This window comes from Tauraco erythrolophus, chromosome 1 (assembly GCF_009769465.1).
Source record: "Tauraco erythrolophus isolate bTauEry1 chromosome 1, bTauEry1.pri, whole genome shotgun sequence".
Taxonomy (NCBI): domain Eukaryota; kingdom Metazoa; phylum Chordata; class Aves; order Musophagiformes; family Musophagidae; genus Tauraco; species Tauraco erythrolophus.
The window spans coordinates 984846-1003169 of NC_141465.1; the positions used below are offsets into that span (position 1 = coordinate 984846).

The following is an 18324-nucleotide window of genomic DNA, read 5'->3' on the forward strand; positions in this document are numbered from 1 at the left end:
CAGTCTATCTTTGAAACCTAGAACATAAAAACTATTTCACTCTGAAGTTTCCTACGTTCACTTGTGTGATATTCTGGAGAAGCTTTCTTCCAGCTGGAAGGTTTAGCCAAAAAACACCATCCTGTCCCAGAGTGGTTGAGGTCAGAAGGGACTTCTGGAGCTCATCTGGTCCAACCTCCCTGCTCGAGCACGGTACACTGGAGCAGGCTGCCCAGGTCCATGTCCAGTCATCATATGGACATCTCCAAGGAGGAAGACTCCACAGCCTACCTGGGCAACCAGCTCCAGTGCTTAGTTGCCCACACAGTGAACAAGGGGTCCCCACGTTCCCATGGAGCCTCTTGTGCTCCAGTTTGTGCACGTTGTCTCTTGTCCAGCCACTGTGCAACACTGAAAAGAGCCGGGCTCCGTCCTCGCCGCACTCTCCCTTCAGGTATTTATGTACCAAAATGAAAGAAAATCAGAACTCTCAGTAAAAAAAATATATATATAAAGTTTTCCTTATTTGCCTTGGTAAAATATAACTTCTCAAGGAAACAAAACTCATTTAAAAAAAAAAGTACTACGTAATGATGGCGCTTAAACTGCAGAAAAAAAAATAATATTCCAATCACCATTTAAAAGGACATAATAATGGAAATTAAGGGCAAAAATTCTAAGTGTTCATGCAACTTACATCTAATTTATCTTGGAAAGTAAGCCACTGACTTCATAAAGATGTGTTTAGGTCTTTATTTCCTTGCATTAACCACAATAAGAAGACATCTTAATATTTCAGTGATTTTTTTTTTTTTCAAACTAAAAAATGAGAAAATGGTGGTGTGAGATGGTAGATGTAACTTGTAGAGTTTTCCAAAAAGATTAACACAATAGTAAGTGTACCAGGAAGAATAAATGTCAGATGTGTTTATTTTTAAAGTACCAGTTAATTAAAAACCACAGCAATTTTTTACGAGCCACAACAGCAAGCTACTACTCTAGAGAAGTGCTCCAAAGCAGGTCCAGTGAGCAGGTGGAAACCTTCACTTCTCAAAGTTGTCACTGTGCATCTGAAATAATCTGCCAACTCATAAGTGGTTCTTATTGAAATAACTAAATTAATAGCTTGTTAGAAGAATATAGACGAGTTTTACAAATCTGTGAATGAGTCACAATTGAGAATACAACGGAACACTAAATATAAATACCAGAACCAAAAAACACGCAAAACCAGAACCAAGACACGTAGATTCTGCTCCTGGTTTACTCCACGGACCTTAAGTCTTAGTGCTCAGTAAACACTCCCATTACATAAAGCTTTCAAATGCTTTACAAAGCTCTCTTAAGAGCATTACACATTCTTTTTACTTTTATACGCCCTTTAAAAAAAAATAAATATTTTAAAAATACATATTTTGGTTTTAAGTACTGCAAACCCGCTTTTGACACAAAGATGTGCTGAAAAACGATTTTACCAAGTTGTTCTTTGGAAAGAAAAATAAATTTTACGTAAAAATGGTAGAAACTAGATGCCCATTTGAAGATCTTCCACTCTTTCTCCCAACTGCAAAGACCCACGTACAAGTTACAAACTGTCCATGACAATCAGCCCAATTCTATATAGTTTTTCACCATTTCAGACCAGGTGAAACAGGCTGTACAAACACATTCATTCTGTGAATTTAGACAGCCTAAAGCTGCTCCGTGAGAGGGAAGTTCCTCAAACACGCATCAGGACACTTCAAAGTAAACCAAGGCATGAGCCAAAGGCCTTGCCAGGACCACCTTTGGAATTCTGAAGCCAGATATGCAGCCTCCAAAGAGCCAGGAGCTTCCCTGTGCTGGTTTTTCGGTCTCAATCCAGGCAACCACGCTGCTTTGCACGTCAGAAATGCTATATATGCTAGGTGTTGAGTTGGTAGAGATATGGTAGAGATATTATCTCCTGAGACTTGTTTTTTTTTTTTGCTAAGTCTCTCTCTCACCTACGAAGACTATTTGTTTTGGTCCACACTGTTCAGAACGAACAGCGAGAGACGACCTCGGTGATGATCACAGCGTATTTCAAAACGCACTTTGCATCTCTGGAATCACTGAAGCCTCCTGTGATACACCTGGAGCTGTCAAAAAACAGGTTTCAGGCAAAATATTCTTCATCTGTCGACACATGTTTTATCTCAGTCATGTTATACTCACAGCAACACAGCAGGTACCCAAATCCAGAAGCAGACCCCAAAGCCAAACAAAAAGGACAGTGTAAGACAACGGGCTCTTCGGCGTTATCGTTTGACCACTCTCACTTGCAGACCTTCCACTCCTGTATCCTACACCTTCACGATCCGAGCTGCACAAGTGATGATCTGCAGCCCAGCATCACAGAATTTAAAAGTTCTGGAGATCCCCAGTACTAACAAGACTGCTTCCATGAAGGCAATTCACACAACAAAGGCAGCAGTTTCAGTCATGCGGGTACGATGCTGAACAGCAGTCACACTATGTCACTGCTCAGCACAAAGGTACGATTATCCTGACCGAAGTGCTCACCCACCTCATACATAGTCCCGTAAAATCTTTGGTCTGGCTGTGAAAGGCAACACTTCAGAAATCACAATAAAAGTCATCATGAGTTATGCAATTACAAAACAGCTTGCCAGCTTGACTCACACGTAGGCTGATCACCCAAAAAACCCAAAAAACAGAGTAAGCCTTTTACAGCATGAGATTTGTGGCACCTGCACCTAAGGATCACCAGATAGTAGCTCTGATCCTCACAAACTACCCCGGATTCCTGATTCACAAATTGCTATACCTTCAGGTTTAGATCAGGAAGAATTGTCCAAACTTTATGACTTATCGTGTCACCAAGAAAACTGCCATTCTGTATTAACCTATAGCTTCCCATCTCCCCTCAGCCTACATCCTGACCAGGCACTCCCAGAAGTGCAAATACTGATTTTCAACTCTCTCTCCAATTGCAGGCTTGATCTACAACAACTTTAGTTGATTATTTCTTCCAGCTAGTTCTTCATTGGTAGCTGTGCTCAGTACTTCCACATTACTTGGGCAACTCCATTTTATTCTACCCATTAAATCCACCAGTGGCAGACTCAAAGGTATTTGAGCACAGTAATCTGTAGTTAAAACTAAGAAGTGTTGACAACTACATGACCGTACCACTCACCGTTCATCTTCCCCTACAGAAGCTGCTTCGCAAAGCAAGATTCTCTGTATGTTCTCACTGAAAATGTTGGAGGGGACAGTTTTGAAAAGCAGTAGAGCCTTTGGAAATCCACAGTTCAGTGCTATCCTTTGGGAAAGGGCCCTAACCAAGGGGGTCCACTATTCTGCACACAACTTCAGTCAACAGTGCTTCTGCAGAAGTCACTAACAGAACAGATACACCTTCTGGAGAAGGATTTGCTACTTGAGAGAGTCAAACAGCGATACAGCTCCGTGTTGTATCACTTGTGTATCACAAGCAGTCGATTCTTACTTGGCAAGAGTGGATTTCATCTCATCAACACTAAGATTCAAAGTAAAACTCCAAGTTGGGTGATCCACTCACAGCACGGCACATACTCCAGCTCCACCTTCTCCCTATTATGAGGGCTGACTTATTTTTGTCTGGTTTTACGAGCTAACTAAATTCGGATTACAAATTAAAAGAAGATTTAGCTGATGTAACTACTAAGTGCTGCGGTCCTGGACATTCTTTAATTACAGAGCCTGTGCTTGTCCACCTCTGGCCTGAAGCATTTCTGCTTGCTAACCCATTTTTTAGGCATAAAACTAATCAGGTTGCAGGAAAGGACAAGGGGCAATGGCTTTAAACTGAAAGAAGGGAGATTTCCATTAGATCTAAGGAAGAAATTCTTCCTTCTGAGGGTGGTGAGGCACTGGCACAGGTTGCCCAGAGAAGCTGTGGCTGCCCCATCCCTGGAAGTGTTCCAGGCCAGGTTGGATGGGGCTTTGGGCAACCTGGTGTAGTGGAGGGTGTCCCTGCCCATGGCAGGGGGGTTGGAGCTGGATGATCTTTGAGGTCCCTTCCAACCCAAACCATTCTGTGACTCTAAAGAAAGAGAAAAAGAAGCCTGTACAAAGTTTCTGCCATACTAGTTAGAAGTACAGACTCAGAAAAATACCTGACAATAACAACAGGAAATTGGCATTGACGGGGCAAAAGAGGGCACCGAATCTCATGGCCAACCAGGAGTGGAAAGGAAAAGACCAGAAACAGCAATTCCCATGGCACAAGCTTCTGCAGAACCAACAGCCTAAGCCAGTGTCTCAGTTTGAATGTTTTACAGGCAAATGAGGCAATCTACTCAATAATTCAATAAAAACATGATGATTTAGTAATTTGCAAATCTTAGCAGCAGGTCATTTTTCTTCCTATCTTTTCAATCCATTTTTTAAACATTTAGAATATCTTGTGACACACTAACATATCCCACCCTTTGAATGGAACCTGACAGAGTCAGGCTCTGCTTTAAAGAGGCACCTGCTGCTGGTTCCATGTGTTAATGACAAACCCACTTTGAACCCACTGAAGAAATCCTTGAAATCATTTTTAAGTTGTTACCCAGTGAAACATTAACACTCCAACACCAGGAAAAAACATGCAATCATGCTGATGTTCATTAATACTTGACGTGCACTTTACTGTTCTTTAAAAAGATTTGTAGTCCTTTTTTTCTTTTCTTTTCAATATTAATCAAAACAGCAACTAAACGCCAAATAAATAACTATCAGATACAAGAACGAGTAGGACCACGTCATCATCATCATCATTACCTCTTTAATTTTGTTCCTCTTCTCTCGGATATCCGGGTCTGCTGGTTCTCCACTGTTTATCCCTATCAGATTTGGTAACGGAACGGGGGGCAGTGGCTTGCTGTCTTTCTTTTTCAACTCTTGCACTACTTTGTTCTTTTCTGTCTGAATTTCGGCTTGAATCTCATCACGTGATTTCTTCAATTTCTCCTTAGCCTCTTCCAGAGCCTTTTCATGATCTGCTCGGATCTTATTTCTCAGACGTTCCTCTTCTTCTCTAGAGACACAAATGCTCGTCAGCATCTCGTTACCAAAAACACATTGCTTACAAACAAACTGCGGCTTCAAAACAGAAGCCACCTCCCAAGTTGCTTTACTTTAAGTAATTCTAACGATTCAGCCAAGTTTACTAAACTATGTTAGTGCACAATCCTATGCTATTTTTGCTATGAACCCCCAAAGAGCAGCACATACATCAGCAACTACAGTAGAAAAATGTATCGTAGGGGTTTTCTAGCTTATACCTCAGCACCTTTGCTTGTCCACTCAAGAATTTGGAGAGGAAAAGCTCTACCATCCTGTACTTCAGCTACAGGACGCGTGCAGTGGCACATCTAGCATCATTCAGTTAAAAAAAAATAATAATCAGAAGGGCTCTTCCTTGCCTTCTGCATGAAAAATACATTGTACACGACTTGCCAAGATCTGAAGTAACCATGACAAAAAAAAAAACACACACCAACCACGCAGCCAGTCCTTTTATTAACAATGAGAGGTGAGCTATGAGAGCTGCAAACCCTCCTAGAGCATGTTTTGTCTTGAATTCAGAACTCCTTGTTCCAGCCAGTACAGTCCATAAGCCTCGTACGTTAAGTGCAGAGTTAATTATAAAACCATTCAGGACCATAAGAGCTTTCAGTAAAGGCACAATTTTGAAACCCTCTGTTGACAAAACCAACGTCACCTTGGTTCTAAGCACAATCTTCTGCCACGATCTTTAATGCTCAGTAAAAGTTTTGAGATTCACGCACAAAATGAAAAGTGCTGTTTTAAAGCCTGGGTTAAACCAGAGGTTATTCTAACAACAGACAAAAACCAGCCCTGTCCAATCCTAAAAATATTTCGAGGCACCAGAAAGATACACATCAGACTCTCAATATAACACAACCTTTTCAAGGTTCTTTAAAATACAGAGCTGCTCAATGACTAATGCAAGCCAAAATAGTTGCAGGGATTTAAAACGAGCACTAGTTACTCCCTGGTCTCCTCCCCCAGGCAAAAATACTTTTTCCTCAAAGAACATCAAGGAGAAGATGGTGGATAGAGGAAAGGAAAGGCAGCAAGTCATGTAAGAGATAGCAAGGTCAACCTAACTGCTTTTAGGAGGAACTGAGCCACTTGGCCCACATCACACGTCTGCCCCGATGAAAAGGAGCAACCATCATTTGATACAGGAGAATCAGAAGAGTTTGGTTCAAAGGGACCCATCACAACCCTCTAGTCCAACGGTGACTAAAAGCCACTGCAAAGTTGACAGAAAAAACACAAACAAGATTGACCGGTCACCAAACTGGTAACAAAACCAGGAATGTATCTACATATTCAAACTGGGATCTTTTTCCTACACAGGTGTGTTGGGTTTGGAGGAAGGGCTCCTGTAAGGAGCTGCTAGAAGCTTCCCTGACTCTAAGTCAGACCTGCCTCTGGCTGAGGGGGACCCCCCTGGCCAGGGTCAAGCCAGCCAGCGCCTCTGTGAGCAACATGTTTTAAAAAGTGACAAAGAAACTTGCACCATGTGGGACCCTGCAGTGGAGAGAGGGGAAAGCACTGGGCCACTCACCTTCACCACCCGGCGGCACGGGGTGGTGGCCATGGCTTGGAGCTCTCCAAAGCTCCCTGCTCCCAACAGCAGAGAGAGGAGTGGGATGTGAGAGAAACAAGTACACAGACACCAGGTCAGTGAAGGAGGGGGAGGAGGTGTGCCAGAGCTGAGATTCCCCTACAGCCTGCAGTGAGATGGCAGGCTGTCTCTCTGCAGCCCATGGAGATTAACGGTGGAGCAGAGACCCACCCACAGCCCGTGGAGAACCCCACGCTGGAGCAGGTGGCTGCACCTGAAGATCGTGACTCTGTGGGAAGCCCACACTGGTGCTGGAGATTAACAGTGGAGCAGTTTGTGAAGACCTGCAGCCATGGAGGACCCCACACCAGCGCGGATGGCTGTGCCTGAAGAAGACCATGACCATGACTCCATGGGAAAGCCAGTGCCGGAGCAGTCTGTTGGTGAAGGGCTGCCTCCCATGGGAGGGACCCAGGCTGGAGCAGTTCTTCATGAACTGCAGCCCATGGGAAGGACTCACATTGGAGAAGCTCCTGGAGAACTGTCTCCCATGGGAAGGGACCCAGCACTGGAGCAGGGGAAGAGTGTGAGTGATCTATCCCTGTCCTTGTCTCAACCCATGAGCCTTGTGTTGTATTTTCTCCTCTCCATCTCACTGCGGCAGTGAAAGTGAGCGAGCAGCTGTGTGGGGCTCAGCTCCCCGCTGGGCTACGCCACAACAAAAGGTTATTCACCTCTACAAAAAAAGGTGAAACAATGAAGCTAAAAATGAATAATGTGCATAGAGTTAAGAGACAATCGTCTTGGAGCAATCCCAGACTGGTCTACTTTGTGCCAGATTTATAACTGTTACAAGTCCCCTGCCTAAGGAGAGATGATTTTTAAGTCAAAGTGCAATAAATCAAGTTTTTAGTTGCAGAAATTCACAGTTCAACCCCTCAGCACACTCGCCCTGACGGCTATCTCATAAACATCCAGTACATTTTTAATTTATATACCTCTCTGCTCCAGTCTTTAGCTTGGGCTCAAAAGCTCAGAGACTTTTTTTTTTTAGGCAGACATTGTATTTTCAATTTGACAAAGTCTGACATCACTTGATGTCATCCAGAAAATAACTTCCCAGATTACAGGCGTATGTGCAGAGTGTGCAGGGGGAAAGCCACGGCACTGCAACCCGTTGTTACACAGAGTGCTTTCTTAGCCCTTACGTTTTTCTTACGTGCTGTTAGTTTTTGCCTTTAAAAAAGATGACAGCAGCATTACTACATTTCGGCAGTTCAGTACCAGAATACAATGCAATGTCTTAACAGACGCAGTAAAAGGTGTTCCAAGCGAAGTTCTTCAGCCACTTTCCTCAGCATGACCCACATCACATCTGTATTTCTCCCAAACAATAAAAAAAAGCAGCACTAAGCTCCTCACTTTGACTATCAAATCCAAACTCACCAACACTGTTGAACAGTAACAGCCCTTTTCTTCCTCAGCTGTAGGGCAAAGAAGCAACTTTCAAGATGGCAAAAGACTAGTCAAAAGAGAGAGAATACGAGTGACACCATTTAAGATAAACCATTCTATGATTCTATGAAGTAAAACTTGGGTTGGAAGGAATCTCAAAGATCATCCAGTTCCAACCCCCCTGCCATGGGCAGGGACACCGTCCACTACACCAGGTTGCCCAAAGCCCCATCCAACCTGGCCTGGAACACTTCCAGGGATGGGGCAGCCACAGCTTCTCTGGGCAACCTCACCACCCTCAGAGGGAAGAATTTCTCCCTTAGATCTCATCAAAATCTCCCCTCTTTCAGTTTAAAGCCATTTCCCCTTGTCCTATCACTACACACTCTTGTAAAAAGCCCCTCTCCAGCTTTCCTGTAGCCCCTTTAGGCACTGGAAGGTCTCCCCGGAGCCTTCTCTTCTCCGACTGAACAGCCCCAACTCTCTCAGCCTGTCTCCATAGCAGAGGTACTCCAGCCCTTGGATCATCTTCATGGCCCTCTGGACTTGCTCCAACAGCTCCATGTCCTTCGTGTGTTGGGGACCCCAGAGCTGAACGCAGTACTCCATGTGAGGTCTCACGAACTTCTACTATGATGCATTTATGGGGGAAAATAACTTTCTGGTACCTCTGTAAAAATTACTCACATTCTATTGTGGCAGCAACGTGCTCAATGCAGTCACAAAAGCAGCTGAAAATTTCTATCAACTGAAAGATTTGAAACGGTAAACCTGTATCTGGAAAGCTTTCCCAAGGCTAGCAGAGGGCTCTGCTTGAGATGCAGCTGGAGCGAAGGAGAAGGAGGTCGCCAGAAGGAGACATGGTTCCCCACAGCCGTGCTCTCCCCAGCCAGCACGCTGTACGGGAGCCAGAGACGGCTCGCGGGGAACGCCAAGCAGCAAGTGTTACTGAAAATTTCAGAATCAAACCCCTTCAGTGTGGGATAATGCATCCTGGAGGTATGTTTCTCATTTTCAAAACTCCGTTTCTGGAGGCAAGTGACAGCCTTTACCTTCTGACTAGATCTACTAACATTTTGTCATTGGATATTGAAGTTCTCCCAAAGGATCGACCATCACTGAAAAAAACTGAATTTTTAGAAAAACGGGGTAACAAAGACCTCAGATCTTAAAAAGATGTCCAAGGTATATCCACATTAACCTAATTCAAAGAGGAGACTTCACAATCGGTGTGCTTTACTCATAAATAGAAATGCTTTTGGTAAAAACCCATGGTTAACATGCATGTCCTCAAATACAATCCCCCTGTGTGAAAAAGATTCATCATAGAATCATAGAATGGTTACGGCTGGAAGGGACCTTCAAAGGTCATCTAGTCCAACCCCCCTGCAAGGAACAGGGATATCTCCACCTAGATCAGGTTGCTCAGGGCCTCGTCCAACCTGGCCTTGAACGTCTCCAGGGAGGGAGCATCCACCACCTCTCTGGGCAACCTGTTCCAGTGTTCTACAACTCTCATGGTAAAAAATTTTTTCCTAATATCCAACCTGAATCTACCTCCCTCTATTTTAAAACCATTACCCCTTGTCCTATCACAACTGGCCCTCCTGAACAGCCTCTCCCCATCTTTCCTGTAGGCCCCCTTGAGGTACTGGAAGACCGCTAGAAGGTCACCCCGGAGCCTCCTCTTCTCCAGGCTGAACAGCCCCAACTCTTTCAGCCTGTCCTCATAGGAAAGGTGCTCCAGCCCTCTTATCATCTTCGTGGCCCTCCTCTGGACCCTCTCCAACTGGTCCATGTCCTTCTTATGTTGGGGGCTCCAGAACTGGACGCAGTACTCCAGGTGAGCAGTTTGAGCAGTTACCGAAACGAGCCACCGGTGATGTGCTTTGCACACCTTCAGGTTTTTGCCCCATCAAGACCAAGTGCCGCGAAGGATTTGCCTTTACCTTTCCTTTAAATTTCCAGGCCCAGGTGCTGCACACAACAGTGATAACAGCTCCATCACTCTACCAACTCCATCTATTTCTAGATGCAAACGGCGTGAAACCGCCCTAAATTGGAAAACAAGTTTTGAGCTCACGTCTGTTTACGCTGCAGGAACCACTATGTAAATATACAAAAGCTGATGATTTATACAGCACTATAATCCAATTAGAGTCATTAAGGAGGTTGGAATGACAGTCTACTTTCCTTCAGTCACTCAGCAGAATACCTAAGTGCTTGAAGATGATACAGAGACTCAATAGAGATGAAAAATTCTAGTGCTAACTGTGTGATCAGCTCCGAGTCCTCCAGCAAGTGACATTTTGAGACAAACATAAGAAAACAGCAAGATGAAGAGAAAGGTCAACAGGTATTTGAGGGAGTTTACAGGAGACAGCACAAGAGCTGCTTCTGCTTACAGATATTCTCTATGCAATTACCAATGATGGACAGCACGAGCTACAAGAAATGTCATATTCTACGTTCCAGCTGAAGACATATTTTACCATGTATATTCAAGTACTTGACCCTAATGGAAGGGGAAAAAATAAAAATTAAAAAAAAATATACCTCTAAATACCAATACCACATTTCTTCTGAGTTCTTAAGCAACAAGAACTAAGTGAAAATACAGAATACTCCCCAAGTCACACCCAAACACCAACAACTCCCCACGCAGCATAAGAGAGTCAGCAGTTCAAGGCATGGAGATACCACCACATTCAAATAGTTGGAGTTCAAGAAAAGACCTCAGAAAGGATCAATCTAAAAATAAAAGATTGGCAAGAATCCCAGCATAGACACGTACACCAAAATGTGCCAAACACTTTCCCTATCCAACTACCCACTCCTCCCTGCTTCTAGGCAACATAAGCAAACTCTTAAAACAGAGTATTTTGAGCAAATCTTCAAAAACCTTACCTAGCAGAAAGCTGCTGCTTCCTCCCAGCCACCCCAACAGCTCATTCTAAAGTCTCAAGACAGATGTTCCAGCACCGTGACACCACAGCAGTAGCTACTTAAAACAAGCAATATTATTAAAAAGAACCTGTGATTAGACTATTTTTGCCAGCAAGACGCATAAAGAGATCTAATGATCAGAATCTGAAACTAGAAACAGGTACAAGTTCTTTAAACAATCACTGCAATTAACTATTGCAAATAACAGCCACCAGCTGCCCAAAAAAGACCCCAAATCCCAACACTTGATAACAAATCACTAACCAAAACTTAATACTCTTTAATTGGGCACAGAGTAGGGAACCTTCTGAACTTCACGGCTACTAAAGCTTCACTCGAAAAGATGATGACTTTTGGCAAAAAGTCTCTACCTGCTGTGACACAACAGGCTCTTTAGAAACTGAATCACAAAAAAAAAAACAAAAACAAAAATGCTTTCTGTAAGAAAATGCTTTTCCTTAAGACTCGAGATCAAAAAAGGAAAGAAAAATTAGAAAATTAGAAAAATTCTCATCATTTGGATTTTCAGCAGATGGATGGGCAAGAACTGCTAAAGCACATCAGTAAGTGTGTAAGTGTCATCCAGAAACTAACCCCAGCGTGGAAATTCCAAACTTTTACCCTTTTGCCAAGTTTAATCTTCAACCAGAGACTACTTGCAGAGACATAGTGAAACTAAAAAATAGGCACTAATTTAAAAAAAAAAACAAACAGACAAAAAAAACACCTTCGAGAGCGCCTAAAAAAATATTTCAGGTTAACTCCTACGCAGCACACACAACTTTGTAGCATCCACACATACTACAGCCCCATCATGTTCTCCTCCTATATGGAGAACATACGTTTGTGACACGCAGGACACTGGAGACACCATAGATACCGCCCTTCATTGCCCAGAAAATTCACCCAAATCGCAGACTCCTTGGGTGGTTTCTTTTAGACGAAGGTGGCAGAGGAACTGATTTCTAACAGGTGGTTAGATGTTCGTGTGACATGAGTGCTGCTCCTCAAACGCAGGGAACGAGAGTCCTTCTTCAAGCCCTTATCCCTCCCAATCCAGTTTCCGAAGTTGTTCTTGCCATCACACTCCCCCTTGACCCTCTTCAAGTTCCTATTTCCCGCCTTCCTTTACTGGTATTTGTACCAACTTGGGCTCCACTGGTTTGCTTCTTTGGTCTTCTACAAAGGCATGGCCACCTCACCACAAAGGCATGAACACCAGTCCTCCTCACTTCCATCACTCAGCTTCCTTGGAGCATGCTAGGGAGAGGAATCAACTCACCGACACAGGCACCCTCCTTTAACACTAAATACCACCCCGCCCTGCCTTGAATTCCACATAGACCTCCTCCAAACAAGACTTCCTTCCACTTCTGTGCAATAAATGATGTCCCTAATTGATCTCTTCTGCAGTCAAATCTCAGACCAAGAGTCGGGGCCTCCAGCCACCTCCACCAAAAGCTCTCATCTCCGTGACGGAAGCCCAGCGATCCAGTTTTGGGTCTGCTCTCTTCTCTAGACCAAAACCTCAGCCTGACATCTCTCTGTCGATAGCCGAGTGTCACCTTCAAGCCAAATGAGCTGCAACTTTTCATCTTCTTCCCACATCTTCTGTTCAGCAGTGGAAACTTCTCCGTTGCCCAGACTGGCATACACCCAGTGTCTGGGCATTGTTCCCATTTCTAGAACTTGACTACACCTAAATTTTTCTGCTTAGTTTCCATGTATTTTAAATGCAGTCTTTCTTAGCCCGTACAGTTAGAAGCCCTCAGAGCTTGATTTTGTTCTGTTCATCCAGCAATTCTGTTAGGAAGACAATCCACTTGACCACCTGCATCCTCACATTGCCATTCTGTATTTTTTTTTCTGCAAAATCTATGGTTCATTATATGTATTTTTCTAGTCACAACACAAAGAAAACAAGGTCACTTCCAGATGTCCAATATGTTAAATTCATGGATTTCCATGCTGATCATTAAAGACCACTGCTGCTTGTTAGTCCTGTATCTGTCTCTGTCCAATTGTTTTCCTTTGTCTTGTATTTAGGCAGGGCCTTTGGAAACAGCTCTGGAATGCAGACCAGAAAAACCCCTGGGGAACATATTTAGAGAGAATTTCAAAAACACAAATTGAATGGGCACACAGGACTTGCAGGAGGGAGAGCTGAAGCACATCCCTTATGCATGAAGACCAAGCCCTCTGCAAAACTGAGAGCCCAAAAAATATTTAGTATTGCTAGGTATCTTTTTTAAGATTTTGGAACATAGTCAGAATCTTCATAAATCATCATCAGGTAATACACCCAATTAAATACTTCATTAATAAAGTGCATTAACATATAAGACAACTCTTGTTTTCTTCCACAATCATAACAGAAAGAACAAAGCTTACCCTCCAGTTAAGAACAAAACACTACAGATTCCACTATCAAATAGGATATATGTTATAGGAACACCTATAACTTTTGAAAGGAAAAAAAAAGGACATGCAGGGAAGGGGTCATATTTTGGGAATTATTTGCTTCCTGTTACGAAGGTTAACATGAAAAGAATTGGGAAAATTTATCTTGAGATTCTGCCAAGTGCTGTGACCATTAGCAAAGGCATTTGGTCCTCGGATCTGCCTACAGCAGCCATGTAATCCCAAGCATCAACTCAAAAAAAAAAAAGTGAGTGCCAAGCTCACGTCAATGGCTCCCTTGGGACTGAAAGCACTGTCGTGGCTGGCACAGTCAGTTTGTGTTTTACTAGCCAAGAAAGGTAGATATTTTCTACACACACTCCAACAGCTGCACTGGTATGAGCAGCCAGGCATTCATCAGCACTAATTTCACTTACCTGAAATTCCTCACTTTTGTAGTTACAGTATCAGCTGAAACAGATTTTCAGAAGAATCAGATCAACTGATATACTTTTTTTTTTTTAAGACTACAAAAGCAATGAATGCAACTTTCACTAGTGAGGAGCAAATAAAAAGTATAAATCACACTTCACACGTAACATTTTCAGCCACATATAAGCAAACTCATTCAGTTTTAGGGTCTAAACGTCGTTCTGGTACAAAAACATTTCGTTAGGAAAAAGCAGTAGACACATAAAGTTCAACAACGTAGAGTTTTCAATCACTACAGCTCTATCAAACATCTCACTTAGAGCCTTTCTGCTTATACAATGTAAAAGAGAAAGAACACAATTAGATTTGCCTCAAGGCACCAACACATAACCAAAAGTAGGCATTATTTCAGAATTTCTGCTGATTAAAGAAACTTCACTTAACAGCTGCAGCTAATTACTTCTGTGCAGAATATTAAGCCTCTGCAGAACAATGTCTTAAATCTGATTGTCAAAGCACTTACGATGCTAATATAGAGGAAAAAAAATATTTTCTTCTTTAGGAATCAATCGTACTCCTAACAAAGGACACCGAAAAGCCTAAGTCTTATTAAAAGTTTATGAAATTTAGGATCTCTTCATGTTTTATCAAGAAACCTGAATGAGAAGAATGGTGCTACCTGGCCTGCGTAAGAGGATTTTAAGCAGCTTCTTGTCTCCCAGCACCATACTGACTGAAGCATCAGATCTTCCTTTCCAATTAGTAGCCTGATTAGACAGATTTTTTTTTTTTTTCAAAGCAATAAAGATGGAAGAAGTTTGCAAGAAGCAGGAGCGAAAAATACATATAGACTATAGGAATAAGAAACAGAAGGCACCTCTGCAAAGAAGCACATTTTCGTACAGGACAAAAGTCCTGCTGATGCTGATGGCACGGAGCAGATACTGGAGCGTATGGCCAAGGAGAAATAAAAGGAACCAGGAGACGCCCATAACACAGCATCAAGCTGTTAAAAATTATTTTCTGTCCAGTCTACTACTACTGCCAAAAAATAAGTTTCCCATAGGGAAAAAAAACCAAACAACTCACCGACAAAACAAAAAAAAAGAGGCAAAACAGAAACAAACAAAAAGAAAAAAAAGAGGCAAAACAGAAACAAACAAAAAGAAAAAAAAGAGGCAAAACAGAAACAAACAAAAAGAAAAAAAAGAGGCAAAACAGAAACAAACAAAAAGAAAAAAAGAGGCAAAACAGAAACAAACAAAAAGAAAAAAAGAGGCAAAACAGAAACAAACAAAAAGAAAAAAAGAGGCAAAACAGAACAACAAAAAGAAAAAAAGAGGCAAAACAGAAACAAACAAAAAGAAAAAAAAGAGGCAAAACAGAAACAAACAAAAAGAAAAAAAAGAGGCAAAACAGAAACAAACAAAAAGAAAAAAAAGAGGCAAAACAGAAACAAACAAAAAGAAAAAAAAGAGGCAAAACAGAAACAAACAAAAAGAAAAAAAAGAGGCAAAACAGAAACAAACAAAAAGAAAAAAAAGAGGCAAAACAGAAACAAACAAAAAGAGGCAAAACAGAAACAAACAAAAAGAGGCAAAACAGAAACAAACAAAAAGAGGCAAAACAGAAACAAACAAAAAGAGGCAAAACAGAAACAAACAAAAAGAGGCAAAACAGAAACAAACAAAAAGAGGCAAACAGAAACAAACAAAAAGAGGCAAAACAGAAACAAACAAAAAGAGGCAAAACAGAAACAAACAAAAAGAGGCAAAACAGAAACAAACAAAAAGAGGCAAAACAGAAACAAACAAAAAGAGGCAAAACAGAAACAAACAAAAAGAGGCAAAACAGAAACAAACAAAAAGAGGCAAAACAGAAACAAAAAAAAAGAGGCAAAACAGAAACAAAAAAAAAGAGGCAAAACAGAAACAAAAAAAAAAGAGGCAAAACAGAAACAAAAAAAAAGAGGCAAAACAGAAACAAAAAAAAAAGAGGCAAAACAGAAACAAAAAAAAAGAGGCAAAACAGAAACAAAAAGAAAGAGGCAAACCCAGCAACACAAGCCAGGAAAGAAGAGTGCTGCGTTCCATGCTCCGGCATGTATCACAGAAGTTGCTGTGATTTGTTTGTTTATTTTTCTTTATTCTGTGCAAAATTAAATATCTGTAAAAAACTCGTTTTTCACAATGATAAAACCAAACCTGCTTGGATAGCAACTTTTCCCCAGGAAAACCACAGTCCTACTTAAGCTGCCCAATATTAAACAGAATCCTAAAATCAGCCAGGCTTGGATGGCTAATTTGAGGCTCAAAAAATAGGTTCAAACACCTGAAAACTAAGAAGGTTTCTGCTACAGCTTAACTCTCACCCTTCTGAAGACATGAAGAGCCACGTTAAAGTTGCACGTGCTAGTGCAGAACTACCCCTTCCTACACTACCCAACATTTTAACATTTTTCTGCTGTGAAAAGTTTGGGGTTTTCACAAATAAAATTCTTACATAATTTTTTACCTAAGGAAAATGAATCCTGGGTTCCTTTTTCTACACCATGTTTCAGTACATGCCCTACGGAAGCTCGTGCTCCATCTTCAGCCCTACAGCACTCACTTGCTACTCCTTCACCCTCTGTACCAGCTGCACTGCCCAAGAGTTGTGCCAAGGCAGGATGCCTGGTTCCTAACCTTCCATTTGTACGGGAATTCTGGGAGGAGACGGGGACAGAAACAAGAACGAAGCGACAAAAGAACCCAAATCATCTACAATATGCACAATACCTTTGGTCTCCCTTCTTTCCCAATCCTCTTTGCCCTCAGAATTACAAATTCCCCCTTTTGCCCATGACACTCCGAGAGAAGGAAAAAGTGTTCCTTGGGGCATGCAGAAAAATCATAGAATCACAGAACGGTTTGGGTTGGAAGGGACCTCAAAGATCATCCAGTTCCAACCCCCTGTGATGGGCAGGGACACCCTCCACTACACCAGGTTGCCCAAAAATCTTCATGAGTGACTGAAAGGACTCAAATACCACTTAGCCAGCTGAGAAATTCCTTTTCTTTCTGCATAGCCACACGGTAAAGAAGAAATGGAATTTCCTGGCACATCTGTTGACAATAGCATGCTCTTGTTCAAGCAGTTCAGTCCAATAACAGACTGTGATTATCAGTTAGATTGATAAGCTATGAGGAATTTCCTAACATTTCACCCGAGATACAAAACCAGCAATATATGAGAGAATATTTAAGCAAAAGAGAAACGATTTTACCTTTTTACCTTCACAAGATATAGCTTGAAAACTCTCCTCCAGCAGCTATCAAAGGCTTGCTGAAATCACTGCGTAAGAACGTCACAGAGAAAGCTACAGCAAGTGCTAAGTAAATAAAAAATAAGTAGTTAATATTTAACTAAATATTAAATACTTAATATACCAGGACAGCCTCATTGTCCACATGAGGTAGGACAGATGATGCTTCTGTGACATTCCACACAGATGTTATAAGCTTGATCTAAAATGAAGGAACAAGAGGGGACATACTTGGAAAGGATTTGCCAAAAAACCCCACCAAAAACCCTACAGTAAGCGTGTGTCCAGGAAGGACAACAGTGGAAAGAAGATAACTTCTAGTCTACTCTTGTTTTGAAAAAAAGACCAAGCAAACAATAAAACATACCAAGAAAAGATTTTAAGTAACACAGTTAACGAGCAAACATCTCTATTAACTCACTTTTATATAATAAACTTTTTATTTTGTTAAGAAGAGGGCTATAAAGTTTTATTTAGTTTCAGATAACAATTGGAAAAAAGTTAAACACCAACTGTGAGCAGTAATATTTGGCTGACTTGAAAATGTCAAGTAAGTGACCTTAAGAACACAGCTTGGGCCATCAGAAAAGAAAAACAGAGTGCCAAAAGACATCTGCTGTACAGAATTATGTTTGCGGGTCGGGAGGTGTTTTTTAAGGAAATTAAAAAGCAGCGATGACTAAAAATTAGGACAATCATTTTAACATCCTAGTGATTCAAAACAGTAAGTCTGGAGCTTTACATACATAAGAGTCCACCATTTGAGCTACTAAAGGATGAGAGTCTCCTACCATCAGTTACTACGTAGGTCAACAACAGAGGAAGAGAAAAATACCTGGACAGGGCTTCACACACATCAGCTTGCAGCAAGGAAATAAGAAAAAAAGGGACTTGTATACCAAGAAATGAAACTAACTGTAGAGCTTCGAGGTGAACAGTCAAAGCCAACAGTGAGAAGGCAAGAGTCTGCTGGAAACTGAGGACTATTGGACAAAATCCTGGTGTGATAAATGAAGTGACCGGACAACCCATGCAACGCCTCGAGCATGGACCACCAATGCAAGCACAAGCCACGGCAGGTTAAGCTCTGGGAAGTTCTGACAAGCTCTGATGGGATCCATCAACTCAACTTCCAGTTGAAGAAGAGATGACACTGCCTTCACTGTATGCCTGAGGTAGAGAAGTCCACCTGTGT

At 41.9% G+C, this 18324-nt stretch overlaps 1 protein-coding gene across 1 annotated transcript in view; it reads right to left on the bottom strand.

The window, feature by feature from the left end:
* Nucleotides 1–18324, bottom strand: part of MAN1A2 (mannosidase alpha class 1A member 2) — a 123736-nt gene that overhangs the window by 87775 nt on the left and 17637 nt on the right. The window contains exon 2 of the mRNA XM_086616575.1: nt 4774–5029. Coding sequence (XP_086472701.1) covers nt 4774–5029 — 256 coding nt within the window. The remainder of the gene's footprint in view (nt 1–4773; nt 5030–18324) is intronic.